At 32.7% G+C, this 20,253-nt stretch overlaps 1 protein-coding gene across 9 annotated transcripts in view; it reads left to right on the top strand.

The window, feature by feature from the left end:
• Pde11 (Phosphodiesterase 11) overlaps window positions 1-20,253 on the top strand; it is a 271,340-nt gene that overhangs the window by 207,887 nt on the left and 43,200 nt on the right. For all 9 annotated transcript variants that reach the window (XM_064061527.1, XM_064061522.1, XM_064061520.1 and 6 more), the window contains 2 exons: window positions 5,050-5,251; window positions 13,699-14,029. In XM_064061527.1, coding sequence (XP_063917597.1) covers window positions 5,085-5,251; window positions 13,699-14,029 — 498 coding nt within the window. In that variant the 5' untranslated portion in view covers window positions 5,050-5,084. The remainder of the gene's footprint in view (window positions 1-5,049; window positions 5,252-13,698; window positions 14,030-20,253) is intronic.

Below are 20,253 nucleotides of genomic sequence, written 5' to 3' on the forward strand. Positions count from 1 at the left end.
TTTAAATTTGTACAGGAATGGGAGTAAGAGTTTCACAGAAGTAAGTGTAGTAGAATTTTGCGTACAATTTTAAATGTTTCTCAAAGGCACTCATGTCGCGAACTTTTCAAAAAATATAATTTAATGACTGTACCGTCCTTGTATGTTTTTGAATGTTGTATGTACGTACATAAAAATTAAACAAAATTTGTTAAAAATAGTGAAGTCCACGACAAAAACACTAGACAAAAGAACTTATTCCACGTTCCTACAAAAAAATTTAACGTTGCAAAAAATTCACTTTGTTCTTTAGGACTTGACTTGTATAATAAATTACCCAACGAAATAAAAAATCTTTTATTTATTGACGCCTTTAGGCGCAAATTGAGAGACTATCTTGTTACTAGATGTTTATACTGTGTAAAAGATTTTTTTGTGTAGCAGATGTCTGTATATATTTATCTAATTGTCTTTCATGTTCTGATGATTTTCCACACTGTATGTAGTCTATGGAAATAAAGTATTATTATTATTATTATTATTATTATAGTAGAGTACTTGTTTTTATATAAATATTTTTAAGAGGGTCAAGGGTATCCAAAAATTTATCGTCGACGAAATTTAAATAATCCTGACTAGTCTTGTTGCCGTTTTCATAAAATTTTGTGACTATTGATCTTCTATTTTAGTAGACCCTCTTCCACTGAACCATATTACTCTTTGCTGAGGCTTCCTTTGAGTGTTCCATTTTAAACATAGAGTATTTTTTTTTAGCTTATTAATCTGATTTACAATATTTTTCTTTATAAATAAGTGAACTGATTGTTTAACTTTAGTTTTACTTATCTACGGGGTGTAAGGTGGAGGGAAGTTGACTTAGCGTCTAAGTTAGGGTTTTCATCCTTCTTTCCAACCTTTTCTGTCTTGTATCATCTATCTTACTTTCTTGCCGTCTATTTCTCTATTCACGACAGCACTTCTGACGTCCTCTGTCCGTGACCATCAACACGCTGTGTTTTTGGAATCAGCATGTCGAGATCTACATCCGTGAATTTTTTCGCATGTTTGGACAACTTTTTTAAAAGTGAAATTTTTCCAATGGTTCTTCAAATTCCGGCCAATTTTTGACATTTTCGAAACTTAACTAAACACATTTGCTTGTAGATTTCGAGCTCTAGAGCTCACTTCCGGCATCGTTTCTTTGATAACTGCAACCGTTTTTCCGGAATCGACCGTTGAAATAACGAAACTTTTAGAAATTTTCAAAAATTCGCATTTCGTAGTGATTCTTTCGAAAATGTTGCTCTGTGACCATCAACACACTATATTTTTGTAATCAGCATGTCGAGATCTACGTCCCTGAATTTTTTCGCAATTTTTAGACAACTTTTTTAAAAGTGAAATTTTTTCAATGGTCTTCAAATTTCGACCAATTTTTGACATTTTCGAAACTTAACTAAATACATTTTCTTGTAGATTTCGAGCTCTAGAACTCACTTCCGGCATCGTTTCTTTGATAACTGCAACCGTTTTTCCGGAATCGACCAATGAAATATAGAAATTTTTAGAAATTATCAAAAATTCTCATTTCGTACCGATTCTTTCGAAAATGTTGCTCCGTGGCCATCAACACGCTATATTTTTGTAACCAGCATGTCGAGATCTACGTCCCTGAATTTTTTCGCAATTTTTAGACAACTTTTTTAAAAGTGAAATTTTTCCAATGGTCCCCGCTTTTTCAAATTTCGACCAATTTTTGACATTTTCGAAACTTAAGTTTCATGTTCTGAAAAGAAGTCTACGCATATTCAAATAAAAAGACAAAATGTAAGCCCGCCCACCCGCCCTATCTCACTTGTGATGATTTTTTTTATTCAAGTGAACCATGAGGGCGCAGCTTAACTGCAAAATACTTATTTCTTTACAAGAAATAAATAACATGTTTTTGAGTGTCGTGTTGTTCAAAGAAAACGATGTATATTAAGAAAATACAGCAAAATATAAACCCCGCCCACCCACCTCATCTCAATTGTGATGATTTTTTTATTCCTAGAAACTTAAAACACGTTTAAAATGTTATCTTCGGCTTTAATTTTTTCTTAATATACATAATATTCTTTGAGCAACACGATACTCAAAAATATGTTTTTAATTACTCGTAGAGAAATAAAGATTTTGCAGTTAAGCTCCACCTTCTTGGCTCACGACGAATAAAAAAATCATCACAATTGTGACGGGGTGAGTGGGCGGGGCTTATATTTTGTCTTGTTTTTCTTAATATACATAGCCATTTTTTCACAACAAGAAACTTGAAACATGGTTAAAATGGTACATTTTTGCAAGGAAATATGGATTTTGCAATTACGGGGCGGAATCCAATTGCAAAATCGATATTTCCTTACACAAATTTTCCATTTTAAACGTGTTTTAAGTTTCATGTTCTGAAAAGAAGTCTACATATATTCAAACAAAAAGAAAAAATGTAAGCCCGCCCACCCGCCCTATCTCGATTGTGATGATTTTTTTTATTCAAGTGAGCCACGAGGGGGCACCTTAAGTGTAAAATACTTATTTCTTTACAAGAAATAAAAAACATGTTTTTGAGTATCGTGTTGTTAAAAGAATACTATGTATATTAAGAAAATATAGCAAAATATAAACCCCGCCCACCTACCCCATCATTTTTTTTTGTATGAATGAATTTTTGTTTTCCCTTTGATTACAAAACACTAAGAAATATTTTTTCAAGCACAATCGTAAATTGTGACCGTCAAATGTCACCGCTCCATGCTCTGAGTTTATGGTTTCTTAGAATAATGCCTCTGTGTCAATGCAAAATTGTGTCCTCGATAGCAGAGGAGCCGTCTATTATTATTTTTATTTTTTTGATATTATAATAATAACAAAGCATTTTAACACGCTTCAGGGAAACTGAAAATACATTACCTAAATTAAGAGCTTATCTAACTTAATTTATACTCGTATATTATTACAAGTTATATCAAAATCTGAAAAATTATTATATACATATTCCTCAATGGAGTAAAAGGATGTAAACAACAAATATTTTTGATGCTTTTTTTAATGACTATCGGAGTTCCTGAAGTGGAAGGTTATGACATTATAAAACTTAATGCAGAAATAATTAAAACCAGTTCTCGCCTTTTTTAGTTTGAAGTTTTGATAACAGATTAAGTTGTGTCGGATTGGATACTGTGCTATGAATTTATGAAGATATATTAATTCATATAATCTAATAAATACCTTAAACTCCTATAGATAAATAAGCAGGATAAAGTAAATTTCTTTAAAATTGTGAAGTATATTCTGCAATCTTCCCTATAAGTGATACTTGCCAAAATTCTGATAGCTCTTCGTTGTAACCTGAAGAGTCTTAGCGCGGACGAACAGTGTCCCCATATTACTATACAGTAAAAAAAATTAAACATTCATCTCAGATGAATTTTCTAGTTGACCAAACTCTACCCTCAGGTCATCAAAATTACCAAAAATTCGATTTTTTTTATGTATTTTGTCCAAATATTACCAAAGTTTTGGAAACTAAAATGACCAAAAATTGAGAAATATTTAGAAGAATTTTCAAATTGAAAAATTGTAAATCAGAAATTGTAAAAATAAAAAATTTATAAATCCAAAAAACGAATAAAACAAAGTTAAACAACTTAAACATTCATTAATTGAAAAATTGTTAAATCAAAATCGAAAAATTGCAAAATTTAAAAATGTAAAATAAAAAAATTGAAGACGTAGTATCCAAAAATTCAAAAATTGAAAAATCGCAAAATCGGAAAATTTAAAATTAAAAAATCGTAGAAAAATTGCAAAATTGTATAATAATTGAAAAAATCGAAATTTTGAAAAAAAAATTGAAGGAATGAATAATTGTGAAAATAAAAATTTGGAATATTTAAAAACTAATTTTAGTGTAATTGTACAAGAGCGAAATAGACTACATTAAGTGTATGCTTCGGAACACTGGCTGCAAGATTCCGCATTAAGTATATGTTTTTACACAATTTTCCAGCTATGTATTCTGTATGTTTTAGTAGTATCAATATAAATTCCTAAAAATTTGGTTGCTATATTTTGAAAATTTTTATTCTCATCGGTAATATTTTTCAAAGTAAAATTGATTGTGACTGTTTTATCCTTATTTATATGTATATAATTTATTAGTCTGTAACCAACTCCTTGCTTGATTACAAATCCTTCAAAATATTATGGATAATGTTTTAGAAATCATGATTTGAGTAACTCAAGGTTGTCGTCTGCATAGAGAATCAAATCAGAATGCGTTATACATCTTGGCAAGTCGTTTACATAGATTAAGAATAAAAGAGGCCCAAGTATACTTCCTTGCGGTACACCAAATATAACCGGACAGATCTAATTTTGACCCACTAAGATTAACTCTTTGATATCTAGAATATAAATAAAAAAATTCTGTTCAAACTTACGAAAAGCATGTCTTTTTACCTTTACTTTACCACACACATAAAGTATCTTTATTTTAATTTATAAGGGTTACAAAAAAAAAATAAATTCTAAAAATCAAAATAAATTTTAGAAAAAGTTGTTTAAATTGTACTCTAAATAGCCTAAGACCATTTTTTTTATCTTAATCGCGTTCTCATATTGCTTCCTTAAACCTTATATTCTAGGAATTCCACTTGTTCCAAAATAACATACTGATAATAACAGAAATGTGTAGTAATAATAAAATTGGTTAATTTTGTAATCATTTATTTCACTATTTATGCTCATTTTGATCACATTTTCTTCTTTTAATTTGGTCTGTCAAATTACATATCAGTATAAACATGAAAAAGAGACATCGTTTATTTTAATTGATTTTCTTAAGCAACATTTATTAATTATTATTAAGGGATAATCTACGATGTCGCTACTATATGTCTAAAACAACATCGGTCTTAAATTAGAACCCTGAAGTACTCTAGCTCCGCTCCCTACACTCAACAAACCTTATTCTAGATCTAGATTATGCCGTGTCGTCTACTTATCACTCATTTTGAATTCTCCTTGTTCCAGGCTTGCATTTACGCAGTAGTGGCGACGACTGTCGGATGCCGGCAGAGGGGGGTGTCCCCAGCTCGGAGTCTGCACACCGAGATCGACTCCAAAGACACAGCAACCATGCCGGACATGGGGGCCACTGTTACGATCCAGAATATGCACGGATGGAATCGTGGCTCGACGAACATCCCGATTTCGTCCAGGACTATTTTCTCAGGTATGACCTCGGCGCCTCATGGAATTTCGCGGCGTCGAAGCGCCGGGTCTTAATAGCTTTCGGTATCCGTCGGTTTAATATCTCGATCCGTCGCGCCATATCCCGCTGGAGGAATCTCCGTCGGCGCTCTGATGTCGTTTTAAGAACTCCACGTTGATAAATTGAAAACCAAGTCGGTGCGCTTTTCCGGTTCCGCATCGCCGGAAATGATCTAAAGTAAAATCACGGGGTAACAGCAAATTGCGGGGGTGATTAATCTTTGTAGTTTGCTGAGTCAACATGTAAATTGCGGTGCTTGGTATTATCGGGGATAGTGAATAGTCGGATGTTCTTGAATAACGAGTTTTTTTTTTTGTATGTATAAGGGTAAACCGGTCCGTATACACTGGAGTAAATAACCAGTGGGAAGAATCAGAGTCGAGGTTTCTATAAATGTTGGATGTCGATTTTTATGACTCAAGAAACATAAACTATGTTGTAAACACGGTGTGTTTCATATATTAATTGTTGTCTGGACTCGTCAAACTATAACTGTGTAACTGTGTCTTTACAAGTGTTCCATTTCCATGGTTTTTTGAATATTTGTTTTATTCTGGTTTGAATAATAATTGAATTGAATAATTGAAAGTGCAGAAATTCCGCATGGTTAGGAAGTATTTTAATATGTATACCTCGTTTGTATTCATAAGCAGACGTGTCATTAATTCAGGGTATGAAAATTAATCAGTTCCGTCTCGTTGGACTTTTAAAGCATCTGTATTGGAAGTGCAGTTTTAATCTTTGTGAGAGCTGATTCTAGTGTGCAACGCAAATATAGAAACGTCAGCTATCCGAGTGTAACCAAAAGACGATAATTTGTTTATCAGTGGACATGTTATTACAAAACGAAATTATCCTGTTGTGGTTGTTCCATTTTAGGCTCTTTCTCTAGTACATTTAACAGCACGCCCTCTGTCCGCCCATTCCGTTTAAAAGTACGTTGATAAATTGAAAACAAAGTCTGTTGGCGCGCTTTTTCCGGTTCCGGATCACCGAAAGAGAATTCATGGAGAGGAAAAGCGGAATTGATAAATTATCAAGGTTGGCTCAAAAAAGTAAGGAGGTGGGTTGGACGGGTGTGCAAAGATACTGTCTTGCTATATTTTAGCGGATGGATGTCAACTGATATCAGAACGTGTTGGTGTCAGTTATAATTTTTTATTGTGCGTCGAAGTGTGTGTTTCTCCAGTTTTTTAGATGTTATCTTTTTGCGTTGAAGGATGAAAGGTGACAGGAAATCTTTAAGAAAACGGCTTTTTACACATTTAGTTTGAACGCCGCATCGTGATAACAAGGTTTTTCGAATCCCCTTTATCTTTGACAATACTCATGTGGACATTAAGGAATCACAGAACGATGTTAATTTAATTTACATGTCAGACGCAGCGCGTGTAAATGGAAGACTTGTAGTCTACGCGAAATAAATTGCTTTTTGGAAAATGCTACTTACAAACCGTTCAGGACGTTTTTAGACAAAAGTAGGGCATGAAATTTTTGCTTCACGTTGCATAAACTGATTCATTGACATTGGTTTGTCTGTCAGTGCGTGAGAATGACCTTCAATTGAGCCTGATTTGCCACATTTTTTGTTATATAGAAATCATAAAGCGCGGAATTATATGCAGAAAAAAACATGTAAATATGCGCATCTATATGCAAAAAATTGCTAAAATATGCAAGAAGTACTTCTATGCAAAATATGCAAGAAAAATTACTTTTTTTACACATTAATATTTTATTAATAAGTAAGGCTCGGATAATATGCAAAATGCATAGTTGTGCATATTCTGCATATTTTAATGTCAAGTGCATTTTATGCATATTTGAAAATTTTTGCTGCTTTTTTCGTGGTAATTGGTGAAAATCTTAATGATAATACAATTTTAATACAGTTGGCAGTATGCAGGTAAGTAAGTACCGACCTTTTCTAGTAATGCGGACGGGTTTTTCAAAGATTTCACATGTAATCACCGGAAAAGTGAGTTTAGATTAGATGACCAATAACAGCTGAAAAATCAATGGCAACTTGATGAATTTTGTAAACGAACAGCCTTTATATACTTACTGTAGTAAAAAGTTTGGTAGAATACACAGCGTTACAAATAATATATCTGCAGAGATAATTGCGTGACGAATATTCAAGACGTAAAATGATGAAACGTAGGATGTATATACTACGGGATTCTGTTGTAGCATTAATAAAACATTTGATGTGTTTTTAATTTTCAGTGTTTGTGAGTTGAGTTAATCACGCCAACGTCGGAAAATTTAATTTTCTTTGTTGACATGAGATAATTGTTATAAATTAATAATATTAAAATGGTTTATTCCGTTTGGGAAAATTTAGACGTTTCGTAAATATCGTTGCTAAATTTTCCAGTGCCCGAATTTCTCAAGGGGCGTAAAAATATTCTTCTATCTCAGCGATTTTAGAGCGTATTCTAGCGAAATTTTCAGCAACACGTAATATTTTATCTGCAGCATTTATTTTTCGATAACGCCGATTCTTGCGTCACAATCTTATTCATAAAATCCAAAGGCGCCGGATAATAACATTTCCCGAGTAATCAGCATTTTAGCTTCACAAATGAGTTTCATGTTAAGACTAATTACAAGTTAATACGTTACACAACTATCTATTAATCGGAACAGGTGTATTTAGATACGCTTGGGAATAACCTTGCAGAAAATTGGTACGTTAAAATGAAAAAGTCGGAAATATTAATTTTCTAGAACAGCAAACAATTAGACTGTTTGTTTTGAATATAAACACAAAAAAATTTAACCCATTTTCACTCGAGGAAAATACAGCACAGAAAGCGTTTTTTGCTTTTCAATGCAGGGTTCTGCGTGGACTAAATTAGAGAACATGGTTGTTAACCGCGACTGCGAGGACGATTTGTTGTCGGTCGATAACTTTTTTTATCACAGTTCAGAATCCTTCATTTAAAACATTTCATTTAATTGTTCTAGATTGGAGGCAAAGTGATTCCGATCAATCGGGGCGTCTACACGTGAAAAGAGCGTACATATAAAAAAAAGATTAATGAAAATATCGACTGTTCTGGCTGCCTGTAATTTAGGAATCCGAAAGTCAAATCTAACTTAATCAGACATTTCCGTTTTGTTCCGAAAGACATTTAGCAGATTAAAAAAATGTGTGATTTATTGGAAAGGGATGTCGCCCGTGGGTCGACGTCCGCAATCAGTGACGTGCACGTTTCAATAACACCCAATCAATTTGCATATTATTTACATTGGATTTTGTCTGTCGTCGGGAAATTTTCACGTGAAATATCGAATTTAAATTCAGCGTCACACGCTTTTATTAATCGAATTTCAGCAATTCCTCAATATCCGAACGGGAATTTTTACACTTGTCCGATTGTTTGGCTTCCTTTTGGACTGGAGGCCGGTGCGAATACGATTTGTCGCTGGAATTTTGAATAACGATGCGGTGCAGAATGCAGCGCATTTTTGTCCAGATACGAGTACGTTTCAGATTTACAATTTAATTTATAGCGTTAAAACCCGACCGGAAGTTTTCTGTGTGCGGCTAGCGGGGGTTGTGTGGTCAGGTTCACATCAGTAATAAAAGCATTATATTTGTGCGCAAGTATTCATATCTGTGACGTTGATAAGATAATTTAGTAAACAATAATAAGCTCAATCAAGCACGTGAAAACTATTTCCATGCCACATTATAATCAGAAAACTTCCTGATCTAACGTCATATTCTCCAATTTTCGTAAACGGACAGCTTTAAATTCGAAGGGATTTAAGATAACACCACATTCTAAATCGGTCAAGTTCTAGAGTTGTTGATAGTGGTGTTTCTGGAGCGTTTATACTAATTACTTTCTTTTTGTGATACGAGGTTTGCCACTCTTTTATTTTATTTAATGTATGTGTCTTAAATGTTTATTTAAACAACACTTTCACAGATCTGTGTTAATTTTTTTTTCAGTTGCGTTTTCCCTGGGTCTCGTAGTTTGAGCATAATATATTTGTGATTGTTTGAATCTTTGGTATTTTTTTAATTATTAAGCAATCAATTACACTTTTCGACTAGTTTGACAGTTGCAAAGAATCATAAAAATTCAAATTAGGAACGCTGTTGCATAATATTCAGTGTTAGATATATTAAAAAGAAATATGTACATAATAAATAAATTTGAAAATTAGTTCACAAAAGTTTTGCTCATGTTTAGCAGTTTGAGTTTTCCTATAAACAACACACAAGCGAAAATATACAGAAAATCAAAAGAATTTTTTTTCAAAGACTACTTTATGTAATGAGTAGAACTGAACAAACGCAGAAAATCTGTGAAAACGTTATAAGAAATGTTACGGTTTTTCGTGTAGAAGACAAGAAAGAATACCAAGAGAGCAATTAAAAACACGATCAAATACAGCCATGGATTTTTGAAGCTTTGTCTTAGATAGAACTTTGTTTTGTAAGGTTACCGTCAATTTGAAAGTTTGAGCTAAAGTTGCAACGATCAAAGACAAACTTTACAAAAGCCCATGGCTGTGTTTGATCGTGTTTTTGTTTTATAGAGATGACATTATTTCAAGTAATTTTAAAGATGAGTTGAAACAAATTTTAATCTTTTTGTATGAAAAAAATAAACGATCAATTAATAACATATACAAAAAAGCTATAGATATGTAAGGAACTTTCCCAGGTGTGGAAATTATTTTGAAAATTTTGTTTTTCAAACGCATATGGGGAATGGTCATTTTCTTGTCTAAAAAGATGAAAAAATTTTATAAGAAATTCAATGTTAGAGGAAAGCCTAAATAATGTGGCTATTTTATAAGTAAGTATATAATTGCAGATCGATTTTCTTAAAATTATTGATTGTGAAGAGAAAGTTAATATTTTCAATTGTAATTTTAATTTCAAGTCAAATTCTATGATTTTTTTCGTTTAAATTTCTTATTGTTACTCCTATTATACTTACAGTATAATATATAATAATTATTAATTATATTACATACACATAGACATACTATGTTTAAATTTTATTGGAAACAGAACATTAATGATCTTATTTTAAAATATGGTCAACGTCATTTTTTATTTTCCATCTCTTTTCTTGAGAGGCCAATATTTTTTCTGCAGCCGGGGGTTCACCGATCTTAATACCCCCCTGCCAGTCTGGTACAATGCTAAACAACATTTATCTCTTCATCCCCACCAAAATTTTGTGGACGTCACCTGGAAAGATTGCTTAGTAAATCTCGTTTAAAATCTATGGATTAATATGTTTTCTCAATGTTTCATGACCCTAGAATACGAAAACATCTCTCGTTTCCGTCTGTCTGTTCTGTCTGTCTGCCGTTTGTCCACGTCTGTGTCGATTTTTATTAAACAGAAAATCTTCTAAGCTACTGGACCGATTGTTGTCAAATTTTTGTTATATTAAGGATGTTGTGTAGACGGTAAAACACTAACAAAAATTTGTCTGACCATCTCCACTAACCTATGTATCACAATATTTTACAATTCAATTTTCAAAATCGAATGTTCTAAAATCTTGCAAACAATTTGATCTGAAATTTGGCAGATCGTTAATTAAAATGTATACGTTTACGACCCCCTAAAAACTATTAACGTCAACTCAAAAATTAATAAACCTTACCTAAAATCTGTAAAATATGATGCTGTGATTTATTATTTATTTTTTAAAACTGCTTGTACAGGTGACTCAAAAAAATTAACGAATGAGTCAATTTATTTTATTGATAAAATCAGAAACTGCAAAACCGAATGCTTTGAAATGTTGCAGACGTTTAAAAGTTATTGAAAGGATGGTAAATTTGTTATCAAAATATGTCTGTTTATCCCCTTCAAAAAACTGATGACGTCATATTAAAATTTTGCCTAATAAATCCTATAGAAAATGTCCAAAATATGATGAGTTTATATTTGCGATTTACTAGAGTTGTTTACACAAGGTGACTCAAAAAAATTAATGAATGACTTAATTTATTTTATTGATAAAATCAGGAACGGCCCAGTCCATTTTCTCAAAAATTTGGGAATAGAATACTGTTTTTATTATTATTACACTGCACATATCCAAATGCATATACAAAGGGTTAAAAAAGCTTTAAGTCTAGTCCTATTTTTAATCGACTGATGATGAGAACAGTGAGCCCTCGAAACACGTCCCGATTAATCACATATACGAAACAGAGAGAATAGAGTTTTTTATTCCTTTGAGAATGACTGACTTCCAATTATTTAAATGGATATACGTGCCCTTGCAAAAATGTTATGACGTTATCACAACATTTTGAAAGAAAAAAAATCATTTGAAACATACGCGTAGCACGTTTTTTACCTTTACTTGGACATTACATATATATCTCTATGTGAACTTAGAAAATGGCAATCAAATTTAGTAATTTTTCAAAAAAGCTGGATATATTTTATTGTACTTCAAGGGCGAAGGGAGTTCTGTTGAAATAACCTACAATCACTTTTTTGTAGAGACGTTAACATAAGAAAATAAAAATTTCGGAATAAAATTTTACAATTTATTTAGGAAACTGGACTTGTTTTTAGTGTGTTAATAGCGAGGGAAGTTCTGTTTAAACAGCTTTAGGTAATCTTGTTTAGCAGTGTTTATTCTTTACTGACATTGACAACTTTACCGGTTATATGAAAATTGTAACTGTAGTTCCTTAAAATTATGAAAACACGAATTATTTTTGTAAAAAAAAAACAATTTTGAAACATGAAACGATAATGCTCATATTTTAACTTGAAGCTGTAAAACGTTTTACCGACTGTTTTTCTGGTTTAATTTTATTTCGTGGGCTGAGCCGGAGGAATGTAAAATTTCTTTTTGTATTACGTGAATAATAATTTCTTCCATCTGAATTTTTTTCTAGCTAATGCGAAAACTGAGAGAATTGTATTGAGAAGAACGACAATTAGCAAGAGTTTTTCTCGTTGATACCTGTGTTTACGTATGATACTAGTAAGAGGATTTAAAAACAAGAGATCGATTCTGGGAGCTTTTCTCAAAGCACTCAATACAAAATCCCAAAAATGATTGATAAAATTGATTCAAAACTATTTCAAATACAAATGCAGAATACACTATGCGTAGATAAAAATATTCGTTTGTCTGTTGTCTGTAGATTTTTGTCAAATTTAATATGTTTGTTAGGGATTTCGTGTAGATCGTAAAACGCCAACCAAAATTAATCAATCTAATGAGCCCCACAAACACACACATTTATGATACTCCAGTACTTGTGGTTTATGAATCCGCCTTGACTTTCTCCTCTAAGCATCTAGATTTTCCCAAAAAAAAAATCCAAATTAAAACTTATGTCAATATAAGCAGAGCGCTTAGCTCGACGGCGTATCGAGTAGTCCGTTCAGGTCGCAGCGCAAAAATTATGGATTAGTATTACCTATAGTTATCTAACTTATAGGGTTTATCATAAAAAAAATAAAATTTCCGGCTGTTAAATTTTGTAATTTTTGAAGTACCGAGATTTGTTGAATTATGCTTCAGGGGCGAAGGAGGTTCTATCTAAATAACGGACCCATTTTTTAGCTGCAATTATGTTAATTTACGAAATTTTGAAGAGTTTAATTATACGGTAGTATAGTAGCTCACAAAGCAAATAACCTCATGTGACGTAATTAAAGTTCTTCTAATTTAAAAAATATTTTTGCCACATTAAACCTTAGAAATTTGGTCAATTGTCAAAATGTGTATAAATCGAAAAAGAGATGAAATATTCAAAAGAGGTTGTGACAGATCACAATTGAAAAATTTCTCAGAAAATATAATTTTTTCTCCAATTTGAGCGTTTTTTTTATCATTTGTTAGAAAGTATCCGAAAATCTGTTAAAAGTTACATTTGTGTACGCAATAAGATTAAATGTCGACCTCTTATTAGTTCTGTCTGACGCCCTTTAACGGCATAACAAACTCGTGTCGTATTTTTTTTTTACTAGTGGCTTTTGTTGTCAGAATTCCGTACCAGGTCTATGGATTTAAATTTTAAATGGTAGTAACAATCCATAACTGGCTCTCGTTTGCCTTTCAGTGTCATGACTTAACATTTATGAACCCTCTCTGTAATAAATACGCCTTCCATTTAAAAAGCTCAACAACTCCTCGTTTTCTATCGATCACTTCCTCGTGCGATAAATTTTTCTTTCCGAGAGGGTGCGACGGCAGCGTTAGGCAAATATGCGGACCGCGTGTACACGAAATTCCAAGTCGAGGAAAAGGAAATGAGACCGTTCAGAATTCAGAAGAGTGCCCGCGTTCCGCCGCACCATACATACGTTATTAAGACCCGGCGCCCCCGTATAATACTAATTAGGTTTTTTCTCAAAAAAAAAAATTACCCTCCTTATCTTTCGGCAGGAAAGCCACCAGGCAAGTGGTGGATTCGTGGTTGGTTTCGCACGCGACGCCGACGTCGTCCAGCGTCGAACTGGCGTCACCCACACATAACCAATCCAGGGCCGGATCGGGCGCCACGACGCCCGTCAGGAAGATTTCGGCGCACGAGTTCGAGAGGGGCGGACTCCTCAAACCGATGATTAGTACCATCGATGGGCAACCCACGTTCCTGACGGGCTCGGCGGAAAATCAAGTCACGGGAGGACCCAACAGTCCCACGCCTGGAAGGAGGCAGAGGCGGTCCAGGCACGAATTGAGGCATTTAGATGAGAAAGAACTGATTTTTGAGTTGGTGAGTAAGGTTTTTTCATTGTTTTATTTCATTCTAATTTTTAAGAATGATGGAGGTTTTTTTGTCATTATCTAAAAACTTCGTAATCCATACTCATAACATATATCTCTTTTGATTTGTTTGAAAAATATTGAAAAAGCTGGAAATGTTGATATAAAGAAAGGTTAAGAACATTAATTTATACTATAGATCGTGAGCTCCCACACGTCTAGTCGTTCCGCGAGCTTCGATGATTCATTGCGAAAGCATCGCCAACTTTAAACGTCTCAACTTTCGCTAACGTCTCTTCACCGATTCCCCGGGATATGCTTATTTTTAACATGTTTAACTCGGAACTCTGATATAGTTTACAAAACAGACGTAGTGGGCTCTGTCTATATACTTTTAACCTTTGCGCCACCATCTAACCAACCTTACATTTGTAAATTATGATGCACGCCAAACCAAACACACTTTACTATCAAAACAAATTAAGCGAAGGTTTTTTCAAATTTAACACTGTAAAAAAATATCCTCTGCCAAGTAGGTAGATGTGTTCAGAGTGTAAAAATATTACAAATCGAGACAAATATTTGAATATCACAAATTTCTATCCACAAAGAAATAGGAAGTCGTCTATAAAGTAACTTTAAAGTTATGATGATGTGGCTGCATATTTAAATTATGACAATCTAGCAAAAAACAAAGTACGAGCGTAGGACGCATAGCGACAGCGGTACGAAGGGCGTCTCCTCGTGAAAGTACATTTGCCCTAACCACAGCCACAACACGCTCTGCGCCTTTTATTAACAGTCGCAGTCCTGAGATTTATTTCCATCCCCCAAAGGACACAGCCAACTAGATAGCCTGATTCACTAGGGCTGAAAATCCGGTATTCTAGATGAACATTCACATGAAAATGGCAAGGAGAGAAAGCTCTCAATTTGAGAGCTTCGACTCCGCTACGCGATCCCGTCCGTTTATGTTTCTTAAAGTTAAAATCTCCAGAATTTTGACGATAACAAAATGAGTAAAACAAACAAAATTAAATTATGCCATGCTCTAACAGGAATTTCAAACAAGGAATTTATTTGAAGTTAAATTCTGCATTAATTCAAGTATTTAAGTTAATTATTAAATCAAAATGAGTTCATCAAGAATACGTCGTCGCAACAAATCCACACAACACAAAAATGCACATATTATGGTAAAAATCAAAATAATAATTCCAGAATAAATGTTCAAATTCAAGCTGTGATGATAATGTAAGATCCTTGCTCTCGAAATGAATCAATGTTTAAGATCAGTGCCATAATGAACTATTAAAGTTTTACACATTTCGGACTAGAAAATCATTAGTTGGTCTTCACTAATCACACTCAATCGGGGGAGACGGTGGCGGTAAATGTTATTCATTTTTATGAAATTGCTGAATTAGACTACTTAAGCTGGGATAAACAGATTGGTGCTAAAACAGTAGTTTTTAAGCTAAAGTGTTCTGTTCTTTGGAGAACTTCATAGTCTTTTTTTGTAATTTTCTTTGTGGATATTCCTTTCATATTTACTATTAAACGTGATAGAATTTTAATTTGTCGTTTTATTTCATAATTTATACTGTCATAAAATGTGCTTTTACTGGTTCTCCATTTTGTTTTTATCACATTTCTTTCTTTCTCTTTAGTGAAGTTCTGATTTTACTGGAAATTCGGTGTTTTTGTCTTCGTTTTTTGTGGTAGTTTTCTCTTTCATCTGCGGTGTTAGTCATTGTTTTTGCTCTATGATTTTTAATGTATTCTTGATCATGCGTTATCATCTTATCACCTCTTCAGTCTAGTGTTTTGGAAACCTTATCTTTTCCAAACCCACAACACCTAATTTTTTGCAACCTCGGCTCCGCCTCGTTTTTACTACAAGTCCAAAGCCCACCTCCGTCCTATAAGTATTTTACATATTATATTAAAGTTACGTGAAGTATAACTAACAAGAGAAAGTAGTTTCTATCACATTACGCTGTGTTTAAAAATGCATAAATATAAATATTTTAACATTTACGTTGAAATACTCACGTTTTATTTTTCATTGATTGATTAGATTTATCATGTCGTAGATACGTTTACCAAAACAAGCGTAAGCGTTTTTCTCATGTATTTGCGTTGTACTGACGATGTATAATCCACACGTAAAGGATTAGTTACTTGGGTTTATTCAAAAATGATTGATTTTTAAATTGTTCTTATTTCAGACGCTTTGAAATCTGCGATACTTTTTTCAACTTTCAAAAGTTCGAAATATTTTCAAGTAATTCTTTCAGTTTGAAAAGATTTTGTTTCATAGTCGACTAATTTTTGGAAACTGCGTAAGCATATGAAACAAAATGTTTTGTTTGCGTATTTTGGTACGATCTTCACGTTGTTGCAATTTGACTATCTCTAGTTATCTGTCAAGTGGTTGATGATACCAATAACTCTCCGAATGCATTAAGCCTATGATAGATATATGAGTTTACAGTAGAACTCTAATTATCTGGGCGAGGATTATTCATGCTATCTTGCTCAACAGTTTTGTTATTGTTTGTAAATAGAATAGCGTCTAATTAGTTCAGCTCGAGACGCTTGGTGTTATGCCAAAAATGCATCCATGTTGCGTGTGACACAACGGTCACGGAATATTAACATTTTTTTCATTCGTGGTGTTAATTAGCAGATATAAAGAAAATTCCAGATTATAAATAATTCGCACGGAAAGGGATCGCAGTCGTTATTTTTGCAACATTTTATATATCTTTGCTCTTGGTGGTTATGTCGGTGTTCTAGTTTAGGGTTTAACAGCATCCATATTATATTCCATTCAAATTGATAAGCCATAAAATACGTGGAAAACAACGTGTCAGGGGAAATGCGGTGTAATAACTTCGTAACTTGTTTCTCGATGACTTTGTTCCATTCCGACAGCTGATACCCGCAAACTTTTTTATTTTCATTACTTTGTGTAAGTTTGTTTAGCTTTTGTTCTGTAGTAATTGATTGAAAATTGTATTGTGTCGTATTTTTACGGTGGAACGTTCTGAAATGGCTATATGAACATTTTCAATTTTATGGCAAAATTGTGCCGGCAGTGGTCTTGAAAAGGGGTAATTAATACTCTAGTTCGTTACGTTCTTCAAAATGAATGTTTGTTTTTGTTGAAGTTAATTCTCTAGACAGTTTTGTAACCGTGAACTTTCTATATCTTAGGGCTACGGCCAATTGAGTTACGTTCGCAAACTGAGTTTTAGCTTTTTTTTACTTCTTTTATTGAATATAAGTTCACGATTGATTTAGTTTTGTATTTGTGCGTTGTGGATATTTGTTTAGTGTGATGGGATTTTAAATGGAGTGACAATTTATTGATACATGAACATTCAAAGTTGATATTTCGAAATTTACAGTCCATAGCATTTGTTGGACGATATTGATAATAAATATTTGTGGTCGATAGACGAATTGGCGTATAATTTGTTTAAAACTTGCACTACTCTTTTCAGTATTTTCTATAAATTCATTAATTTATAATCTGTATCAGTAGTATCAACAATCTCAAAGTAGCTTTATATGCTGTCTTTGACATTTATTGATAATACAGGATGTTCGGTTTTACATTTAAGGCAAGGCTTAAGATTTCATTAGAAGTAAATAAATTAACAAATTTGGTAAATTACGAAAAAAAGTTTTATTATACATGAGGGAAAAGTCACTTTTAGCCCTCTGTATAATGCATCCGTGGGACAAAATCTCTTACTTTTATATCTTAATTTTAAATAACTAGTCGTCTTAGGTTTTTTTGTTGACAATTAGAAAAAAACAGATAAAATGACAATAACTGACGAAACAAGATATGATAACAATTAAAAACAAAAAAAATACATGTAATGATAAGAATGATAATATTATATTCTTAGGTTGATTCAGTTTTCGCGATTCCAACAACACGTGGCTTGTTGGACTTCGTTAGTATCCAAAGTATTTTATTTTATTCTAATTACATTAGATAGTGTAAAAGTTAGAAATAGATGCTGTTGTATTACGTAATACCGTAAATCGGAGTTAATAAAAACTAGGTTCTAAATAGAAAGAAAAACTGGACTTTCCATTGGATAATTTTTTTACGTTAATGTTTCTGTTAATTCTAATGAAATACATATCGACTTGTGGCAATACTGTATACTTTTTTTTGATGTCCCTGCAGGATATATTGACAGTTACGAAATTTTTTGATAGGGGGGCACTGTCTGGACATGTCATCTGTAGATGGCAACACTTTGTGTGAATCTTTAATCGGAAGTAAGTGACCAGAGTGATTTTTCCAAAAATTCGCCACTGTTTTGTCTTTTTATTGATATAACATAATCGAATAAAAAAATTAAATATACATGTTTACGATTTGTTTTGTAAATGATTTTTTAGATCCAAGTAAGTGGGATTAATAGAAACAGGATTCATGGCTCGAAAATATCGCTCCAAAGGCAGAAAAATGTATCAAAACATTAATAACAGTGGCAGTAAACATATAAAGCATAAAATAATATTAATATATAAATAATAAAATCAAATTGAAAAAATTTGATAATTAAAATCCTACATATTGAAAACTACCCTTAAGCAAATTGCAAAGGCAATTTGCCAAAGAATTCATTTTTAAGCTTATTTGTCAAAAAAAGTATTATTTTCGTTTATATTTTTAGAATTTTTCGTTTTCCATTTATGAATAGATAATTTTAATATTTTATATGTTTAAATTGTATCGACTATTTTTTTTATAACTTCAAACACCACACTTGAAGGTACTTTCCTGCCTAGATTGAATGATTAAAAGCTTAAGAAGTGCTCCAAAAAGCAAACAGCAACATAATAAAATTTCTTAAAGGTCAACACTATAAATTTATTAGAATCTGACAAAAGAGTAGGTTTGAGGACAGATTTCTAAATGAATTGCAATATTTGATATTTTTGAAAACTTTATTGCAGTTCATTGTAGCTTAGAAGTGTTTTGAACCCATTATTAAAAACGAAGGTTACAGTAAATCCGCCAGGATGACAATTTAATCTAATAGAGATTTATCTTGAAAGATCATGGAGCAGATATTACGGTAAAAGTTGTTTATTCACTAGTGTATTATAAGCGTTTTTACGTTTACGAGTGAGAACTTTGCAAAACAATAATAATGTATTAACCCAGCTGTCCATTCTCAATCACTTTTATTTAGTATACATTTCTTGGGTTATTTAGAACAGTTATTTGTGCGATTTAACTGAATCTAATCGCAAGTTGTACACTATTTTCTCTAAAATAAAAGCTAAATCGGTTTAGTGTCAATGGGCCAAAATCGATCAAATTAATAAAGTGTTGTTACCACACTAGTATGCTTAGAAGTATATTTTTAAACGAATGTAACGTTGTTGCACTCTGTAATTCTTTATTGGAATTGACATTGACTCAAATTTATCTTTGTCTTAGAATCCACTAAATGAACATTTTGTGGAAAGACACTAATGTCAGTTTAGAGATTACAGGATTAAAATTATATTGATTCATCTCTTTATGAAGGTAATGACGTCATCATACATTGTAGATATTAAAATTAATGTGTTTATGAGTGTCATGAATTATTAAATAAATCTTTATTTAAAAAAGTGATCACATGTATTTTAGTATTTTATAACTTCACTTAAGACTTCATTTTTAGAATAATGTATATGTATGAACCAAAGCATACAATGCCACCCAAATCGGCTGGTCATGCCAGTCTACATTGATTATTTCCATTTAAAATACGTGTTTAAACAAATAGTTCTACATCGTACATTTCCACAATCACTCTAATCGCCGCCGTCAAAGAATCAATTATGCAAATACCGTCACTTCAACACTTCTAAGAGTCATTCATTTGCAAGAACCCGAACCCCATTCACGCCTATTTTTTTCTCTTGCACTCATGACACGCTGCATTACGAAATTTCCTGCTGATGCCAATTGATCATTCTCTTCGCAGACGCGTGTGGGTAGTAGTTAAGGTCCCGTCCTCGCCGCCCACCCTCTCCGTCAACATCCCCTTTCCGGAATTCGTACAATATGTCATCATGCGATTTTCCTAAAACGACGAAAGATTTACAGCATAATACCTTAAAGCCAAATTTCGCGAAAAACGACCGCTATGGTTTGCGTCACAAACCCTTTTAGAGTTCGGGGCCGCACTGTTGCTAGGGGAT

Source organism: Zophobas morio, unplaced genomic scaffold, assembly GCF_036711695.1.
Source record: "Zophobas morio isolate AGI-343-1 ecotype UQ-CSIRO unplaced genomic scaffold, CSIRO_AGI_Zmor_V1 ptg000021l, whole genome shotgun sequence".
NCBI lineage: Eukaryota > Metazoa > Arthropoda > Insecta > Coleoptera > Tenebrionidae > Zophobas > Zophobas morio.